We start from the raw sequence: 20,074 nt of genomic DNA, 5'->3' as shown, positions 1-20,074 counted from the left end.
ATAAAAATGAATTCCACAATTTGAAACCACTGCATTACTAGTTTTTCCCCAGTTTGAGGTCACTGTCTTCAGAAGAAGTGGATTTGCCTTTCAGCCTGAGACATTCAAGACAGGTGTCTGAGTGAAACCCGTGCTTTTGACATTGGAACACTGCGAGTGTGGCATATAAGAACACCGGGGCTGTAGAGAGATCTGGAGGCATCTGGAAGAGGTTAATAGGATTTTCATCTCACGGCTCCTGGACTACGTGCAGTTTGCATGTTCTCCCCCCGAGAACACTTTGAAGAGCCTGTTTTTTGAAAGGGTCAATGGATGAGCGATGTGAGTACATCATCAACTTGTAAGGTCAGCAGGTCCAAAGCTGAGAAACTTTTTGCTGTTCTCTCCATCAGCAAGTTTTACAGTGAAATGCAGCAGGACCTTGTATTCCGTTTTAATACATAAAGGAAAAAAAAAACTTCACAAACAGCCGTACAACAGGACTGTCTGGAAATATATTCTCTGCACACATGAAGTCTTCTCTGCCTGTCTTTTCTCATTATTTGATTCAACCACGGAGACGAGGAAAGTCATGTGACCTCCGTCTTAACCTGAATGCGTGTCAAGCTACTAAACCCGGAGCTGAGGCAGCCAGAGACGCACCTCGGGGAGTCTGTGATTAAGCAAAGACAGAAATCCCTCTTAGACACAATTGGTAATCTTCTAGTTTTTACTCAAAGACACAACCGAGGCCGCAGATCACGTAGCTGGCCTCAGTAAAACCCAGGTGGATGTTTCAGTCACTTTGGTTACACGTTTGGATTACGCTTCTGATAAAGTTCTACGATCAGCTCTTAGAGGGAATAAAGACAATGGATTTCACTAAAGAGTGACCTGGGCTAAGGCCCTGGAGTGCAACTAAACTCTAAAGCTAGCTCTTCCTCCATTTAATTTTTTATTAATTCAACAGACACTTTTCTCCAAGGCAGCTTAGAATGTTAAGCTACTTACCCTTTTGTACAGGAGGGTACTCTTTCCATGTCCGTTCAGGGTAAGTACCTTGCTCAAGGGTACTACAGAGAGAAAGGATTCAAACTCGGGTGCTTTGAATGCAAGGTGGGATTAGGGTCCGTTGAGTGTGAGGTAGCAGCTCTGACTACTATGCTTCCAGCTTTCTCTTGAAATAAGTCTATTATTCATATAAGGTTCTTGACTAGTAACATCCGGTTTGTCCCCTTTTTACCACGATCAGTCTAAACAAAAAAAATGACCATGTGTTATGTTTGCTGATGCTGTGCCTTTAATGTTCACCAACCTTGTGTTCTGTGATGGACTGGTCTCTCCACACACTGCAGGCCAAATCCACCTTGTTTCACCACAGCAGCTTCAGATCAACGGTGAAGTGCTTACTGAGTATGCATGGATGTTCACGTAGGCTCAGTAGCAGTAAACCTCGTCTCGTTGGGTTACATGATGCCTAGACGACAGATTTATCCACCACCACATTATACAGCTATGCACTGGAGCAAATGAGTGTACGACAGCAGTAGCGCGGCACAGGTCCTGAACCACCAACCTTCAGGTTATAAGTACAGGTCCTTAAGCAATGGCTTTCCTGGGTATAAAAGGTGATTAAAATAGCTGGAATGTGTTGGAAATGCTAGTTGTAGAAAAGAAGATGTAAATCATTTAACGGATATGTAAAAGAGTCAAGCACTGGACGATCAAAGGTGCACCCCGCAGAACACAGCCTAAAATGCAAGCAATGTATCATGCTGAGGATGTTTTTGCAAATGGATTCAGTTAAAATGAACAGGCCTTGAGATTTTAAAAGGCAACAGTTTTTTTTTACTCCAAGTTCGCACTTTGAACCAGTGATAAACATGTGCATTGGCTCTTGGGCTACAGCATCATCGCATTGGACACATTGTTACTGATGATGGATGGATGGATGGATGGATGGATGGATGGATGGATGGATGGATGTGTACACATTTACTGCTCCTAAAACCATTACTATAGAAGAAATTGGTTGACGATGATGGGATGCTGCATAGTCAGTGGATGCAGACTAAGTGTTGAACCTTAAGGCAGGGTTGAAGGATCATAAGAGATGCAGAACATGGGCTCTGAAAGTGTTCAGACAGGTGTATGATTAGTATGCTGTAAACTCAGCTGGGTTGAAACACTATGGTCCAGCATGCCGTGATTCACCCACCCAAAACTGTCACCATCGTTGCCTCAACCACGCCATCAGTACTGCAACAGAAAAATGGATACACACATTTCAGCACATACAATTTAATATATCATTTGGGGGGGGTGTTGTGCGATCTCATCACCAATGAAAATGCAGCAGATCACAGCCCACGGGGGCAGGCCTGTCACGCACAGTCAGCAGAGTGCGTTGATCCGTTTGGACAGATGAGCCTATTCAGATGAGTCCATTGTGCTGAGCTCGGTGAGCTCCTCCCTTACCCCCCACCCCGCTCAAGACCAGGAGGTGCAGTGTTCCTCGCTGTCACACACACCACACACTGCGGTGCTCCTCAGTCCACTGTCCCCTGCGCTCCCCCTGTCTGTCTCCACCCGTCTCCATCCCTCCAGACGCAGGACAGCAACGCATGTGCATCAATCGGTGCTTCTGACAAGCAACCGCAACAACAAAGAACGAACATCGTTTTTGCTCACTTTCTTCATTTTTCTCGACGCTCATTCATGGAGGATTACCACAAACCCGACCAGCAGACCCTCCAGGCGCTGAGGAACATCGCCAACCGGCTCAGGATCAGCTCCATCAAGGCGACCACGGCAGCAGGCAGCGGGTGAGGGGATGCCCCCTGTCCTACCTGACTCCTTTTCATAGTAGTGCAAACTGTCCGAGCCTCTTATTACTAAATAAAGAGATTGTACTGCTACTTGAAATGCCTTTGAAGTATTTACTATTTATAAAATTGTTCCAATTCTTTTCTCATTTAAAATGATTTCTTGCTTACAATTTTACACTTTTTTCTATATTTTGCATAAAATGTAAGCATACAAAAATGTGTCATGTCAGATGTTGAGATACATTTCATACATTTAGTTTTATGGTGAATATACAGTATTACTTATGGTGAAATTGCTGAACCGTGAGAGGGATCTTCAGGTGCATTTCCATCAGATTATTTGTTATTTTAAATGACCTTTAATTGTGAATTCATAGTAGACACATCCCACAATAAAATTTTTCACTGTTTTATATGAAATTATGCAATGTAAAAGAAGGACCTCTGGGGCACAGGGCATTAAAATTTAATTGCAAAAATGGGTCTATAATATAAAGGATGTAATATATGCCACATTGTTTAATTCTTTTTTTCTGCAGTGTTTCTGCACTGTATTAGAAATGCATGACTTTGCAAGTTACGTAACTATGTAATTATGAAGGACGTATAGCAAAATTTTAGGTATTTACTTGCATGAAGAAAAGTCTTTCATTTATACCTCTACATTACCAGCTTGAATTGTCTGTATGTCAGATGTTGTTAGGAAGATAGGGCAGCTCCGTTTCTGGAACACGTTCCATTTCTGTTTTCATTCTTCACAATTTGTTGATGAGCAGCCTGATCCAGGGGTATAAAGTACATCTAATAACATGCATAAAGGAGAACAAGGTCCAAATAGATATTATGACCATTATAAATTTTTGTCTTTATTATATCCAACCAAATAAATATGCTACGTGCATGAAGTTTGATTTCCTTAAATGAAGTTTAAAAATATGCTTATCAGATGTGTAACGGAGAATTATTGTAAAGAACTGCTCATACAGGTAGCCTATTAAACATGAGCCATACAATGTGGTATTTACCTTTTTTCTAGTGTGATTATGCCTTCAAATAGACGTTTGTATTAGTGTGCATAGGAATTTATGTGTACATGATGTGACAGCGATGTTCACTTTAGCTGATCTGACCGAGGGTGTGCGCACAAGTCTATACAGTAGTGTTTGTGCATGCATGTGTGTTCAAGAATGCGTGCAGGACTGCGTTCAGAAATGCGTGCAGTAGGTGTGTGCTGGAGCGTGTATGGTTTTGCATGTACTGATCAGTGCCTGCCATTCCTCTGGCACACAGACACCCAACGTCATGCTGCAGTGTGGCAGAGATCATGTCCGTGCTCTTCTTCCACACCATGAGATACCGCCCTGAAGACCCCAGGAACCCCAACAATGACCGGTTTGTTCTGTCGAAGGTGAGGGGCTCAATGTGGCATGCGGTGGCCTCGGGGTCCAACCCAGGGTGTTTGCTTTCTGGACACTGATCGGTCTGACTGTGGAAAAGGAGATGGGTTCGTAGCCGGTGAATGGTTACTGTGCTCCTTCCACCAATTTTCTTGCTCACGTAAGACATTAAAATAGCAATGTGCAATACTGCATAGAGCAAGGGAAGCAAAAAAAAGGGTTTTAGAGTTTGATGGCCATTAGGGATGACTCTAAAACCGATTTAGAAACATAAATGTAATTAGAGGATTTTGCTCGTCTACAGCTGGCATTGTGGTTTGCTTTGATTGATCTAATTAAACGAAAGTCTTTTGGAGTGTAGGTCTTCTGTCACAGGACGTTGACTGGGTTTAACCCTCAATGGAATTTCTCATCACTCAACGGAAAATTAATCAAAGGATTCTGAGGAGGACACCGTAACAGCATATTTTCAATGCTTGATTCAAAGGCGAAAAATGTTTAAAATGATTGGCGGCTGTGTTCGTGCTGTTTGTTTTTATGTGTAAAGAAGTACAGCAACTATTTTCCACATTTTCTTGGTTTCTTCTGTTAGCTGATACTTTGCTCCAAAAGCAACTTAAAATGTCAAGTTTATATAGTAAACTATTTAAAATTATTGTCCTATTTATACGACAGGGTAATTTGTACTGCATCGGTTGAGGATAAGTACCAAGCCCAAGGGTACAGCGAGAGTGAGGATTCAACAAGAGAACGTTCGGATTTGCACGTTTGCACATTTTCAGTGTTGTGCTAAGAGTACAGAAGCTCCAGCAGGATTCCCAGCTTTCTTTTACCTTAAGTCGCAAATTCCTTACATCCGGCCTTATGGGATAAAGAGATCCTTGGCCTAAGAGCAAATGAGAGATAGTCTGTCTCGGCTACCTCTTCCCCAGGGCCATGCTGCGCCTGTCCTCTACGCCGTCTGGGCTGAGACGGGCTACCTGAAGGAGAGCGATCTGCTCAACCTCCGTAAGATCGACTCCACTCTGGAAGGACACCCAGTTCCTGTGAGTGACAGCAGAGAACAGCAGCCCCTCTACACCTCTACACCTCTGCCTTCCCGTACCTCCGGTTGAGCCCTGCATCCCTTCCTAATGGATTGCTTTGCTGCGCCTCAGGGGCCGACAGGAGCACACAAGGCCATGCGGGAGGGCCGTCGGAAGGGCCGTCTTTGTTTAATGAGGGGTGGTGCTATTCGGCGCTCTGTTTCCATTTTCAGCCTCTGAATGCCTGATGCGCATCAAGTTTTGGACTCTGCTTTAACGCACTGGAATTTAATGTTGAACAAATATATTTAACTTGGAAAATATGCCCATTCTGAGCCAGATAACGCGAACTTTCCCATTTCGGTGAAGCTCTGGGCTTCACATTCGCTGCTGCTCCCGTTACACTGTAACCCATGTGAGCACTGTGCCTGTTGTCAGTGTCCCACGAATAAACAAGGCCTGTCTTTGCAGAAGCAGCAGTTCGTGGATGTGGCCACAGGGTCCTTGGGCCAAGGTCTGGGCGCTGCCTGCGGCATGGCTTACACTGGGAAATACTTTGACAAGGCCAGGTAAGAGCATGTCGCAACATCAGTAAACCGGAACGAGGACTTTAAATGATGAAAATCATGCGCCTGTTTTAACAGGGTTTTGTTTTGGCAAGAAATAAATATTTGACTGAAAAATAAACGGACAGAATATGGCACAGTAGAGCTGCCTCTGGACTCGGAGGTCCCAGGATCAAATCCCACCGCCTGTTATGGTACCCTTGAGCGAGATACTTAACCCACACTGCTCCAGTAGAAATTACCCAGTTGTGTAAATGATTAAAAGCCACTTTGGAGAAAAACATCAGCTGAATATATAAAACAAAAAACATTTTACAGAACACACTGTGATAATTTTGAATTCATATTTAGGTTTACCATTATTGATTTGTACTTTTTTTTCCAAGGAAAAACACAATCCTGGGTGGAGACAAATGCATTTCGGAACACACAGAGAGCTTTAGATACAGACATGCAATTGTGAAAACAGTTTGTTCAGTACCACAGCTATGCTGGCACACATTAAATGAGTAGCTGCATACAGAACAAAGTCAGACAGGATTTACAAAGATGATAATGGCACATGATAGAGTGCAAATTTAGAAAGAAATGCGTTTTTAGACTGTTCCTGAAAACTGGAAGGGATTCAGCAGTTCTGAGGGAGAGAGGGAGAATTTTTTTTAACTTCATGTGGTGTGTTAAGAAACTGAACAGCGGCTCTTTCAGTGTAGCTTTTGCCAGTATCGTGATTTTTTCAGTGCACATAAGATAATGCAGATGCATAAGTCCCAGCTCCAAAGGTTCCAGAGCACCTGCTTCTTACAGGGTGTGCATTATGGTGACAGATGTGCATGGCCTGGTAAACAGTGAGCTGGCGTGATGACTGACGCTCTGGTTCAGCCCAGCCGACTGATTCAGCTTGACACAGACCTGACAGCTGATCTTGTATGTGGAGAGCTGGTGAGAAGCATGAGCCACATTATCGCTGAGGATCATATGGAGCACCGCTGTGCAGCACAGGCTATGATGCTTCCAGGTCCCTCTGTTCCAGAATAGTCAGGCGGCTGCGTGCTCACAAAAGGTTGGATTTTTCCGGAATGTTTTTTGCGTTGATCAGAGTCACCCTTTTCTAGGGTTGTCCACCCTAACCCAAACAGAACAAATTAAACACAGCAACACATATTGCGTATTTCATATTTAAGCATATATGAACAGATTAATATCCCACAAAAATAGCATTATACAGTACGGCTTGAAAGTAGGTGAGCCCTATAGCGATGACCATTATTCTTGTATAGAATATTAAAATAAACTTAGAAAATCTAAATGTTAAATCTTAACATACACTTATAAATTGAATAAATTATAATGATTTACATGCCTGATTCTGCTTATGTGCTTGATTTATCCAATGCAACTTGGGGTTAATTTATTTAATTTATTTATTCAATCATTTGTTTTAGCACCTGCTCTGCTCCAGTTTTTCTTGTATATGCATGATTTCCCCTAAAATACAGAATTAGTAATTACACACCTATTTTGCCAGATGAGAAAGACTGCTTTTCATTAAGCAATAATTTTGTGGTAAAACTAAGGGACACAGGGGGTCCACATACCTTGATGCAGCACTGTATATATATATATATATATATATATATATATATATATATATATATATACATACACACACACACATACAATGAGCATGACACACATTAAGTATATTTTAAATATAACATGTTACATGTGAGAATGTGTATTGCGATGCTATCCGCCTCTCCGTGTATTTATAGGACTTTGGCTTGCCTTCACGGCCTTTTCTGTTCACTGAATTCTTCTGCTCTAATAAACACGGCCCAGCAGCGAGTCCCTTCCTCTCTCTCTGTGCTCTATCATCCAAATGGGAGCAGATAACTATGGAAGCCGAGGAAGTCACCAGGCAGCCTCCTACTATCGTTACATGGAAACAACGGGGCTAATTTTTAGATGGCAGACTTTTCAAATCCTGATTACATTTAGTTTCTTACTTCTATACATCTAAATCTATGGTTTGCTAAATTTATCTGCAACTAAAAATGATTAAGTGAAAAGCATCTTTAAGGTATGGGGGGCGCGGTGGCGCAGTGGCGCAGTGGGTTGGACCGGGTCCTGCTCTCCAGTAGGTCTGGGGTTCAAGTCCTGCTTGGGGTGCCTTGCGCTGGACTGGTGTCCCGTCCTGGGTGTCCCCCCTCTTCCTCCGGCCTTACGCCCTGTGTTGCCGGGTAGGCTCCGCGACCCTGTATGGGACAAGCGGTTCTGAAAATGTGCGCGTGCGTGCATCTTTAAGGTAACTGGGGGTGCAGTGGCGCAGTGGGTTGGACCAGGTCCTGCTCTCCAGTGGGTCTGGGGTTTGAGTCTGGCTTGGGGTGCCTTGGGGCAGACTGGCATCCCTGTCCTGGGTGTGTCCCCTCCCTCTCTGGCCTTATGCCGTGTGTTACCGGGTAGGCTCTGGTTCCCTGCGACCCTGTATGGGACAAGCGGTTCTGAAAATGTGTGTGTGTATATCAGGAGATGAGAATCACACTAACCCACTATGTTACCTGCTTCTTAAAGTTGCTCAGTGAAGACCTGCAGTCCTTGTGGCTGGATTCATAACTCTGATGTGTAACACATGTATTGACCATTGAGTATGAGGCCTAAGATCTGCTCTGGAAGCAAACCAATTTTCATCTGAACATTGCAAGTACTTGGCCAAGGCTTAAATTATTTTCCTGTTTTTCCATCTAGAGAAAAAAGCTGTCCGTTGACCGAGTCTACGTTTCTCCGTATCTCTCATGTCTCCCTTTGTCCTCCTCCCATGACAATTTTAATAAGTAATGCTTCATTCATCCGAATACGTTAGAGTTCTCTCGGCCCCACCCAGACTTGGTTTGGAGGGATCGTCGTTGAAATTACATTGTTGTATGTTTCCCACATTGTAACCTACATGACTGCAGGCCCAGGCAAAAGACCTGTCAAGTCTGATGCCTTTTCACTTGAGAGGCATTTTCACCTTTTCCCATGGCAGCGCACTGCCGCCAAGCACTTCTTAGATGTGAAAAAATGTTTTGTTGGAAAAGGTTGTACGCTGATCGTGGACAGCCATTGCGGTGCTAAGTGCAACTTGTGCTTCTGTAAATTACATGAACGTGCTTGGGTTTTACTCGCGATGCGCCTCATGGGGTGAAGTCGTGCATTATCTGAGGAGGCCTAGCCTAAGTGTTTTAACTTGCCCTGGCTCCAGCTTAACCCTGGCTTAGCCCAGGCTTAACGCCAAAGCCAGTTGAACAATACAAGGCCACAAGCCTCCAAAGGGCACCACGCTTGTCCATAATGTCAATGTTGTCTTAAGCTCTAACCTCCAAAGTCCATGTGGCCTGTTGTTACAGGTCTCATCATGGGGCAACATAGCAGATGATGTTATGCAAGATGGAATCTCAAACACAGACATTTTTTTTAATTTAGGAGTAATTCATTTCATATATCTAGATGTTTCAATTACTACTTTCCCAGAAAGAAAAAATTCATCTGCATGCATACTTTAAAGAGGCAAAAGTAGATCTTACACACAGAATGTGTTAGTGTACTCATAAAAATGTGTCTCTGTAAGAACATTACAAATGAGAGGAAGCAGCCTATAGTCCACCTGGCTCTTTGAGATATTTCACATTGGTCATTTAATGTTTTTTTGCTGTATTAAGCCTAATTATGACAGCTTTTTCTTTTGAATGAGTCAGAAGCAGGTGGTGGACAATGCGCACCTGGTGTTCCGATTGGTCTTCCAACCTGCTCATGTGAACTGCTCATGTGACACGCCACGCTCCCATGTCCCACGCCACGTGGAGCATGACTAACTCAAAGTGAAGATGTTAAGAAGGAGCTGGGGGAGGTGCCATAGACAGGGGCTGTGGAATTCCTTTCTTCAGCCCAGAGCTGGAATGCATGCAGTAATATGTGTTGTCTTGGCCAATCTTTTCGTTTTGATAAAATATGTCTATTTGACTGGAAAGCTGTCAGAAGTCATTATCTGTGAGGCGGTGTGATAATGAGAGTGGAAGGCAGAGTTGTGATTTTTTGCTACTGCTGCACTTCGTGGGGTTTTGTCTTGGGCTACCTTTGATACAGTAGGCCTTACTGAGGTCGATCCCACCTGACAAAGTCAGCACCCAGATAAGAATTGCATTTACCTGGCTTTCCTGTTGAGCAGTCCCTTAGAAAAACGTGAACATCAGTAGTTCCTTTAATCTAGATTCACTGACATTTTTGAAAGCTAATTTTGCATGTCATATACTGGTTGACTTTCAACATTTCAAACATCGGAAGGCTGGTGACACCATGGCATGTTGGTATTGGAGCTGTATTTCCATTGCTTGCCCACAGCTCACCTACCTCATGTCAGCAGCTGTTCACTGTGAACTCACTACCTTTGCCTCTACTTTTGCTTCTGCAGCTACCGCGTCTACTGCCTGCTGGGAGATGGAGAGCTCTCTGAAGGGGCTGTGTGGGAGTCCATGGCCTTCGCATCCTACTACCAACTGGACAACCTGGTAGCCATCCTGGACATCAACCGACTGGGCCAGAGTGACCCGGCTCCCTTGCAGCATCACATGGAGAAGTACCAGAGACGTTGTGAGGCTTTCGGGTGTGTGTACAATATTTGTGTATGTTTATGGGTTGGTGTTTATATGTATATTTATGGCTGTGTTTACGTGTAAGTGTAGGAATGGGCTCCACGTGTGCCTTGGCACACTGTGTGCATTTGCTTGTCTCCATGTGCCTTCTGGTGGTTGCAGCAGCGCACTTGTGTGACTTGTTTGACTTGTTTGTGTCTGTGCATGTTTGTGTGTAAAAGGTGCTGCAGGCAGTCTCTGCAATGATCCCGCTGTAACAGCATCGTCCTTCTCTGTACCTGCAGCTGGAACGCAATCATCGTGGACGGCCACAGCGTGGAAGAGCTGTGCAAAGTGCTGGGCCAACCCCGCCACCAGCCCACAGCGATCATCGCCAAGACTGTCAAAGGCAAAGGGATCCCAGGTAACCATGCAAACTACCCCAAAAAATACTCTGGAACATAGAAGGTCTACACAACTGAAATTTCAAAGGCTGGAAACAGTGGTGGTTACAACTGCTGCCTTTAGACCCAGAGGTCCCATCTGTAGTACCCTTAGACAAGGTACACACACACACACACACACACACACACACACGTCTACAACCACCTGTCCCATGGCAAACTGGAGCCTAACCTGGCAATATGGCGCACAAGGCCGGAGGGGGAGGAGACACATCCCGCACGGGACGCCAGTCCACTGCAATGCACCCCATGCAGCACTTGAACCCCAAACCCACCACACAGCAGGCCCCAGCCAAATCCGCAGTGCCACCACACCCCCCCTTCCTTACACAAAGTTTACACTAAATTGCTCCAGTAAAAATTACCCAGTGGTATAATTGGGTAAATATAGGTATCTTAACATTGAAAGTTGCTTTGGAGAAAAGCAACAGCTAAATGAATTTATGGAAACATAAATGGGGACTATGAAGAGAAGTATTGAGGCCCAGGTAGCTTAATCCAAGACAGATTATTGTAAAAGAATAATTTACCCGGGGGTCTTTTTGGCCTGTCAGCTGTTCACCACATCCCAGATTGTTCAACCCCTGTGAAGATTTTATCAATAGAGGACCAACAACGTCATCCAGACAGCCTAGTTTTATTCCTGCAGCCGAGTCAAACGGCATCCCTATAACACACCAGATATTTTTAAAAAAATGACAAAAAGATTTTAATATACTGGAATTCCTCAAGTGTAGTGATAATGTAGAAACTAAAACATCAAGCTGTGCAACCCGCAAGAAATCACGGATTAACACCATGTATCCACATATTGCTGAAATAAAGGATTCTCGTGTTCTAATCTAATTTTACAGCTCAGCTGTCTAGGATTGAATATTCAACTTCAGAAAATTACCATATTTTTCTTGGAAAACTATTTCCATGTTCCAGCTGTCCAGGGTGTTGTGTTTTGTCTGGCTTCGACCTGCAGCAGCCGGATCTCTCAGCGCCAGATTTTCTCATTGATGCTAATTGATTGTTCTAGTGTCGGCAAGTGTAAAAATCACTGTGCTGTCCCCTTCAGGCAAGGTACTCCGTGTCCTCTGTTTGTTTCCAAAAACAGCTCTGTGAGCTGGGTGTGTTTGACACAGCACCTCCGTTTCTTATGTGAATGATTCTGTGTGCGCATGTGTCACAGCGGCCGAGGACAAGATGGGCTGGCACGGGAAGCCCCTCCCCAAAGACATGGCTGACAGTGTGCTGAAGGAGCTCAACAGCCGCATCCTCAACAACAACAAGCGCCTGTACCCACCTACGCCCATGGATGATGCCCCACCTGTCAGCGTACGCAACATCCGCATGCCCAGCGCCCCGAACTACAAACCAGGAGAGAAGGTATGGGGGACCTCGGTTACTATGGCAACAGCATGGTGATGCTCTGACGAGATTGTTCTCCGAAGAAATGCACTCGTTGACATTCTGTTTAAATAACATTTCTGAAGTGGCTTTTCAAATCGCTCAACAGAGCACATTTTCTCGAAAGGACAAAAAACTCAAGAGAGAATTATTGAAAGCTAAAATTATTTGTAGAACCACAAATGAATATGAAAAGGTGAGTTAATCAAAATAATGCACAAAAAACTGGATGTAGAAGTATTTTATTGAGTGAGACAACCAGTGAAAGGCTTGTGCTCTCTATGGTTAGCTTGTTCAGCCAAACACCTTCCATGAGTGAACTCATGCACATGTTTCAATGTGCTAATCAAGTTCTCTGTGTGTTTCCTCTCTTATGACGGCATTGTTTCTGCAACCGGCTGCAGATCGCCACACGGAAGGCCTACGGCCTGGCTCTGGCCAAACTGGGCCGCTACAATGAGCGTGTGGTGGCCTTGGATGGAGACACCAAGAATTCCACCTTCTGCGAGATATTCAGGAACGAGCATCCCAATCGATATGTTGAGTGCTACATTGCTGAACAGAACATGGTACATGGCCCTTGTTTCTAAACTGCAGCAGAGCCCTGTTTGTGGGGGGAGGAGCGGGAAGCGAGCTTACGACATTTTCTAAATTGAGCTCACTGAATAATGCATGACCCCTCACCCGCCGTGTCACCTGGGGGGGCTTGACCTACTTCCACCACAACTTTGTCCGTCTTTTACCATAGGGCGCTACAACAGCAAAGCTAAGGTGTGGTGGAAAGCAGCCGGCGTGGGGCTGGTGCAGTGTGGGGCAGACAGGGAGATCTTGCACACAAGATTTCCATAAGATCGTTGGTCTTATTCCTTTGTTCAGTGCTCTGAGTCACTGTGTGAGAAGAGCCCGCTGTAAAAATACACAGAATTGGAAGACTTCAGAAAGGCTGTGTCTCACACAGAAACACCAAGGAAAACCCCTCTGCTTGCAATTGAAACAAGACAGCTGGGAATACATAGGGAGGGCACTCTAGCAACACCTTCCTGCACTACAAGATTCTCTGCCTTGCCACATGACTCAAAATACACCAGTTAATTGCACATCATTCTAGTTTTTTTTTTTTCCATTCAGCTGACACTGTTCTCCAAACTTACAATTATTTACCCATTTATACAACTGGCTAATTTTTCACTGGTGCAATTTAGAGTAAGTACCTTAGTCAAAGGTACTAGAGCTGGAGGTAAGGCTCTAACCCATGACTTCTGGGTACAAAGGCAGGAACTCTAACCACTACACCACCCACTGTTCTGCTCTGTGAGCAGCTGCTCCATTCTAAGATGTCAAACTTAAGAAAAATGTGATATGTACTTTTAGCTGACACTTTTCTCCAAAGCAGCTTATAATGTTAGTCTACATACAATTATCTACCAATTTATACAGCTGGGCAATTAGACTGAAACAATTTAGGGTAAGTACCTTGCTCAAGGTACCAGCTTCCCCTTGAAATTATGAACACATGTTAAACTCAGTTGTCTCATTATTTAAATTTAACCTTTGTCTAGAAAAGGGACATTAGTAACTCTTCTACCTTCTTAGATTGTTCAGAATTTGAAACCTATTTTTACCTCTAAAGGTACAAGAATGAACACATTAAATTCCACTCTGTTCATATTTTCATTGCTGCTGATCCTAAAGGAGTCCATTAGCTGAAGAGGTGTAAAATCACGTTCATGTGTCCCCATCTAGATGTTGCCTTTGTCCAAACTGAATTACAGTGGTAGATAACAAACTTGATAATTATTTACTCATTTATACAGCACGGAATTCTTATTGAAAAACGTAGTACAGCAGGAGTAGGAGTGTGAGCTGGAAATCTTCAGACTGAACCTGCAGATCGCCAAGCAATAGCCATAAAAAATATTCCACTTTAAAAAATATGATGATCAGGAAGATACTTGTTCTGAGTATCTTAAAATATATTACATATGTTTTCAAATATTTCCCTCACAGTAGAGGGAAATTGAAAAAGATAAACTCACGCGCAAACGCTTGTGCTTAGTGTATGTGAAATAGCAACATTAATGTCTGCACGATTATCATCGCTGTCTGATGTTGGTGATCATCTATGTTATAATGTACTTAAGTGAGTCTCTTCTCATCGCTTTAAGGTAGACTCATAAGTATCACATTGGATTTTAAATTTATATAACACGACACAAGAATATTATTATTGATATCTCTGAAAAACTATTGAATTAAGTCATATCTCATAAAGTTATGCCTTAGTCTGACTTGGGACTGCTTATAGGGCCATACTTTCTTTCTGAAGGTCTGTGGGTGCCTGGATGCCCCCAGGGACCAATAAAGATGCCAGAACTTAGAGGTCTGGACAAAATCTCAGTCTGCTCTCTGTGTGGAATAGAATACACTCTGTCTGCACTGTTGAGGTGGTACAATGTTGGTGCCTTTCTTCATGAGTGGCAGGGACTTTGGATAGCCTTCTGAGAAGGGTTATTTCCCAGGAAACAGGAAATCAGTCACAATGAGTGCAATTTTGAATAAAATGTGCCGGGGGATTCCTGGTATATGAAAGGAGAGGCAGCGTTATGTTTGCTCTGGATGGCAGAGGTCTGCTTCACAGATTGCTGACATTTTTTAATAAAAAGGGGATTGCGGGCAATTGTGGGAGGCATCTGGTCGATCCAAACCAGCATGACCAATCTGCTGACTTCCTGTTCATACACATGCAAAGAGAGGCCTCGGTTTACGTGGCTGACTCAGTAACCGCCCTCTGCTATGCTGTTACTTTATTGCCAGGTGAGTGTGGCCGTTGGCTGTGCCGCCAGGGACCGCAACATTGTGTTTGCCAGCACTTTTGCCACCTTCTTCACCCGGGCCTTTGACCAGTTGCGCATGGCAGCCATTTCTGAGAGCAACATCAACCTGTGCGGCTCCCACTGCGGAGTGTCCATTGGTCAGTACTTCCTTCTCCCCAAACAGTATCGCTGAACTGAGTGCACAGATGGGTTTTCAACCATTTTAAAATGCATTCAGTGTTTTTCTCAGTTGGGTTTAGGCTGGTTTTGGCACACAGAATTATCCCCAATGGTTGGTAATATATGTTGGCTTTCTCTGCATTGAGGTGAAATATTTTCAAGTTCTAGTCTGAATTTTTTGATGATTCTGACTGTGCTGATCCCTCGCTTGGGTTTTGTGTGACTGTGACCTTCAGTGCAAAATTTCCTCCGTGTAAAAATAAATCAGGCCTTGGGCAAATTTGGTACTGTTTTTCACCACTGGTTTTCTAAGAAGGAGTCAGTCTTCTGTAAAACATTCAGTATCTCCATTAAGAAGAAAACTAATCCCGGGTTAATTCCTGTCACCATAGTTCTGTGCAGAAGTTATGTTTTTCAAACTGCTCTTAGGTATGGAAATGGATAAATGCTTAGCAGCAACCAGAATTGTCTCCTTTCATTATTACTCTATTCCCTTATTTGTAAATCCTGACTTTTTCCATATCCTCACGTTTTCCCCTTTATTTCCTTGTGCTGCTCCCGTTAGCACTGACCCCTCCTCTCTCACTCTCCCTGTCTGTCTTGGAAGTTTTCTCACGGGGCGGAAAGGTGTCCTTTTGGTTCCCCAGGTACACTGCATGTCTTACTGCCTGCCTGCCTGCCTGTCTGTCTGCCTGCCTGACTTCCTTTTAGTTTTATATTTGCACCGCCCGCTTCTTCTCCCTCCAACCAGCACTCCCTGACTTCCTCCTTGTGTGATCGCTCCTTTCCAGGTGAGGATGGACCCTCTCAGATGGGCCTGGAGGATATAGCCATGTTCAGAGCCATCCCTACAGCAACTGTGTTCTACCCCAGTGATGGCGTCTCTACAGAGAAGGCGGTCGAGCTGGCGGCCAATACCAAGGTGCCCTCCCTTCCACGCCACGTGTTCTTCCCAGCTCCACTCGCATCCCCATTGCGGCAAAGCATCAGGAGAGTGTGACATGGCACCTCTTTGGTGTTTGATTTCTTTCTCTTGCAGGGTATTTGTTTCATAAGAACCAGTCGCCCTGAGAATGCGATCATTTACAACTGCAATGAAGACTTTCACGTAGGCCAGGCCAAGGTACATGCTCTCACTGGGATGGAAGTATCTCAGAAACACTGTCATTAGCATAACCCTAACCCCAGAGACCACGGGGTGTTACACAAACAAGATTTGTACTTTCTTGACATTGACAACAGCATACACTTACTGTTGTCCACACCTTAGGAACAAACAGTGAGATATGAAACCGCGGTGCTCTTATCCGTTCACCTCAGGTTGTGTACAAGAGCAACGATGACCAGATTACTGTGATCGGCGCAGGGGTCACCCTGCATGAGGCTGTGGCTGCAGCAGAACAGCTGAAGAAAGGTATACTGCAGCATGGTTCCTCTGAGGGTGTTGCTATTCACACTAGGGTACTGGGATGGGGTTCCCTGGACATGCATAACTGGGGTCAGCATCAACTTTTGGTATGTTCATATGGCTCTAGAAATGAAAAATATGTGATGCCTCAAATTATATTTTGGAGGAACTTTGTAGACACGTTGATTCAAATAGTTAATTATTATAAAGCAGATGAAAAGCTCATCGCAGTTTAATGAAGCTTTAACATAATTTTCTTCACATCGGCTTGTTTCGACTTGAATATGGGCTGACATTTTCGTCTATTGAAGGGCTATTTGAGTCCATTTAAAAATATATCTGGTATTTTACAATATTATAAATTCAGATGTTAAAAGAAATGTGCATTATACTAAAAATCAGGCAGAACAGCATGAAAATGCTGGTACATTTGCTAAATCTGTTACCATACGCAAGGGAAGTTACCGTAGCCATCTTTCAATTGGCTGTCCTTAAAAATGAATAACATAGCGGAATTTATAATGACTTCTTTCATAATGATGAAGTTGGAACGGAAAAATTTTTGCATAAGCTATCCATCTTTATCACAAGAACCGTTATACCCTTCTAGAGCGCATCAACATCAGAGTGATTGACCCCTTCACTATCAAACCACTGGATGCAAAAACCATCATTGACAACGCCAAGGCAACCAGGGGCCGCATCATCACCGTGGAGGACCACTATTATGAGGGTGCGTGTTTGCCTTGCGCATATCAGGAGCATCTAATAATAGAAGAGACTTCATAATATCACCAACTATGAAACGGCTATCCTGGTGATTTAGAAAATTTTGCTTTTGCCAATTTGTAATGAAAGTTTGACAATGTCTCAGTAATACTCTTATCATTTTTATAATTAAATTAAGTTACATCTCTGGACAGCGGCAAGAGACCAATGTAAACATGGTGAAAACATACAGATTGCCCACAAGTGGGGCTATGAGGTATCAGCACTACCTACTACACAACAACGCCACCCAACCACTGCCACCCCAGATACATCACATAATACAAGTACCTATGAAAGCACTGTCAATACAGACCTTTCTGTCCAGAGCAACATACAAGTTAGTATACACAGCTGTTTATGCAGCACTTCCTAAGAGAAGCGTAATTTCCTTGAAATGATCCACATGGAGCTTGAAGCCAGCTTTAATATATTAGTGAAATACTGAATGGCTGCGTGGGGTTTCTGTCATTGCTGTGCAGTACTGAAAAAAGAGTCAAAGCTCAGAGCAGCACTGTGTTCTAACAGCATAAGTTGCAGCATTCTGCTACACAACATCTGCACAATGGAGCCTTTTTTAAAGTGCGGGAAGATGTCAGGGTGCAGTCTACTGTCAGTTGTTTTTAATTTCATCTTGGCCCTTCGGGTCTTCACTGACCTACATAAGATTTCTAGCTGCTTTCTGCCCCTCCTTCTTTATTTGTCCATGGAGATTTACCACTATGGTAGGATGAGTTCCCCTCCCCCTTCCCTCCTGGCTCCAGTCATCCTGGTCCTTCCCTCTGTTGTGTTCAGTTGCACGGAAGGTAAGTGGCACAGTGGGTTAGGTTACTCTTGCAGTGGGACTGATACTCTCACCTAATTGGCTGGGCTGTTGCCTAAAGATCTCCACCTGTCTTACCTCCCCCTCTCCAGGTACATGACTGCACTGAACAACCAATGGCTTCTAAATGCACGAGGGGTGACCGTTTGTACAAAACATTACACTGTGGGACCTTTCAAAATGATCGAGTTCAGTTCAAGTTCAAGTCTAGTTGTGAGTCTTTGTGGTCTCAATCAACGTATTCTGTTCCTCAGGTGGCCTGGGGGAGGCGGTGTGCTCTTCCGTGGTGAATGAACCTGGCTTTTCCGTACACCGGCTGGCCGTGGCCCACGTCCCGCGCAGCGGCAAGCCTGCCGAGCTGCTTAAGATCTTCGGCATTGACAAGGACGCCATTATTCAGGCGGTCAAAAAGATGATGGGCAGCTCTGCCAACGCCAAGTAGCCCTCTCACTGAGTGTCGACGCTCGCCGGCAGGAAAACACCCAGCTTTACGTGATGTCTCTAATAAAATAGTCACTTACATCTTGAACAAAAAAATGGTACTTCTGTTAATTGTCATTGATGTGGATCCAAAATACTGTTGACATTACCCTTACTGTTTGCCTCATTCCTCCCCACCCCACCAATCCAAATCCAGACCAAAATCAGGCGATGATTTCGTAGTGTTGTACTGAACGTTTGAGTGGGCTTTTGAAGTAATGTTTTTCACATCTAGACACAGAGACCTCCACTTTGTACGTAACCTGAATGATGGCATGATCAGTTCCTGGTATTTCGGTCCCCACCGTAAGGCCAAAGGGCCATTTCCAGCACTGTTATTTGATCCTTTCAAGATCTGACACCAATAAAAGATGGAATTCTTTACACAAAACACAGATAAACAACTTGTCCTGTCTGTAATTAAGTGGCATGTGATTTTTCAGAATCAGTTTGCAGTAGTTACTTTTACAATTTTAGCATATATTCATGAGTACTTCTTGCATTTACTTCTTTTTTCTGCCATTAATCATAGCCAGATATGCAGTCACAAGATCCTCCTCTATAATCATGAGGGCTACACTGACTCAGGAGGGGTAAACACACACACAGTATGTGCTGTGGGACCCCATCTTGTTTTAGGCTCTGTGAACAGTTCAAAGTTAATAATGCAATGATGACTTCACCTGGCAATTTACTTGTTAAAAAGGACTTTCCCTGAATAACTTTCAGACAAGTGGTTGTGCCAACAGAACCTGAGAATGAATGGGATTCAAGGTGGAATTTCTTATGTACAGCAAAACCTGGATATCAGTCTACCACAAATAGCCTGAAATATCCCTGTGGTTAAGGCTGTTCTTTAGAATCTGAAGGTTCCCAGTTCAATTCCAACCTCTGCTGGAGTGCCTTTGCTCAAGGTACTTACTGTAAATTGGTGCGGCAAGAATACCCTGCGGTATAAATGGATAAATCACTGTAAAGTTGTTTATCTAAAACTAAGTCAGCTGAATGAAGGTGTCAGATGAAGTTCAGCAATACTACGGAAAAGAGCAAACAACACAAATGTTACATTTACAAACAATGATTTATTGATATCTATATTTCATCATGACCTGTAGAACTGGACCAGTAAAGGACACAGATTTCTATATAGACTAAGTTAAAAAAGAAATCAGAGAATATCACTGGTAATGTGGTACACCATGGGTAATAGCAGCTCTACTCTTTCTCTACATTTTTATAAAGTTCACACAATGAGAAACAGGAAAGTTTTTTTAACATCTAACATTTTTTAGAATCTGAAAATGGCACAACGGTGAATGTTTCCAGGTGGAACAATAACTC

The 20,074-nt window shown here is 43.7% G+C and overlaps 1 protein-coding gene across 1 annotated transcript; it reads left to right on the top strand.

Annotated features, from left to right (window-relative positions):
• The first annotated feature begins 2,522 nt into the window (after window positions 1-2,522).
• On the top strand, window positions 2,523-19,087 carry tkta (transketolase a). Its single transcript, XM_018737652.1, has 14 exons — window positions 2,523-2,804; window positions 4,098-4,215; window positions 5,137-5,250; window positions 5,701-5,798; window positions 10,243-10,434; window positions 10,708-10,826; window positions 12,044-12,240; window positions 12,666-12,830; window positions 15,076-15,232; window positions 16,046-16,176; window positions 16,294-16,377; window positions 16,575-16,668; window positions 17,273-17,395; window positions 18,508-19,087. The coding sequence occupies exons 1-14, from the start codon at window positions 2,698-2,700 to the stop codon at window positions 18,693-18,695; spliced, it is 1,887 nt and encodes a 628-aa protein (XP_018593168.1). The 5' UTR covers window positions 2,523-2,697; the 3' UTR covers window positions 18,696-19,087.
• Window positions 19,088-20,074: the final 987 nt, after the last annotated feature.

Source organism: Scleropages formosus, chromosome 2, assembly GCF_900964775.1.
Source record: "Scleropages formosus chromosome 2, fSclFor1.1, whole genome shotgun sequence".
NCBI lineage: Eukaryota > Metazoa > Chordata > Actinopteri > Osteoglossiformes > Osteoglossidae > Scleropages > Scleropages formosus.
Note: the sequence above shows the minus strand (reverse complement) of the source record. Positions and strands in the feature narration are given on the sequence as shown.

Bases quoted from the DNA above. Each gene is read 5' to 3' on its own strand.
- tkta (XM_018737652.1), top strand. From the start codon at position 2,698: ATGGAGGATTACCACAAACCCGACCAGCAGACCCTCCAGGCGCTGAGG. The intron at 5,799-10,242 runs GTAAGAGCATGT...TTGCTTCTGCAG, and splicing joins AAATACTTTGACAAGGCCAG to CTACCGCGTCTACTGCCTGC. The intron at 16,378-16,574 runs GTACATGCTCTC...CGTTCACCTCAG, and splicing joins TTCACGTAGGCCAGGCCAAG to GTTGTGTACAAGAGCAACGA.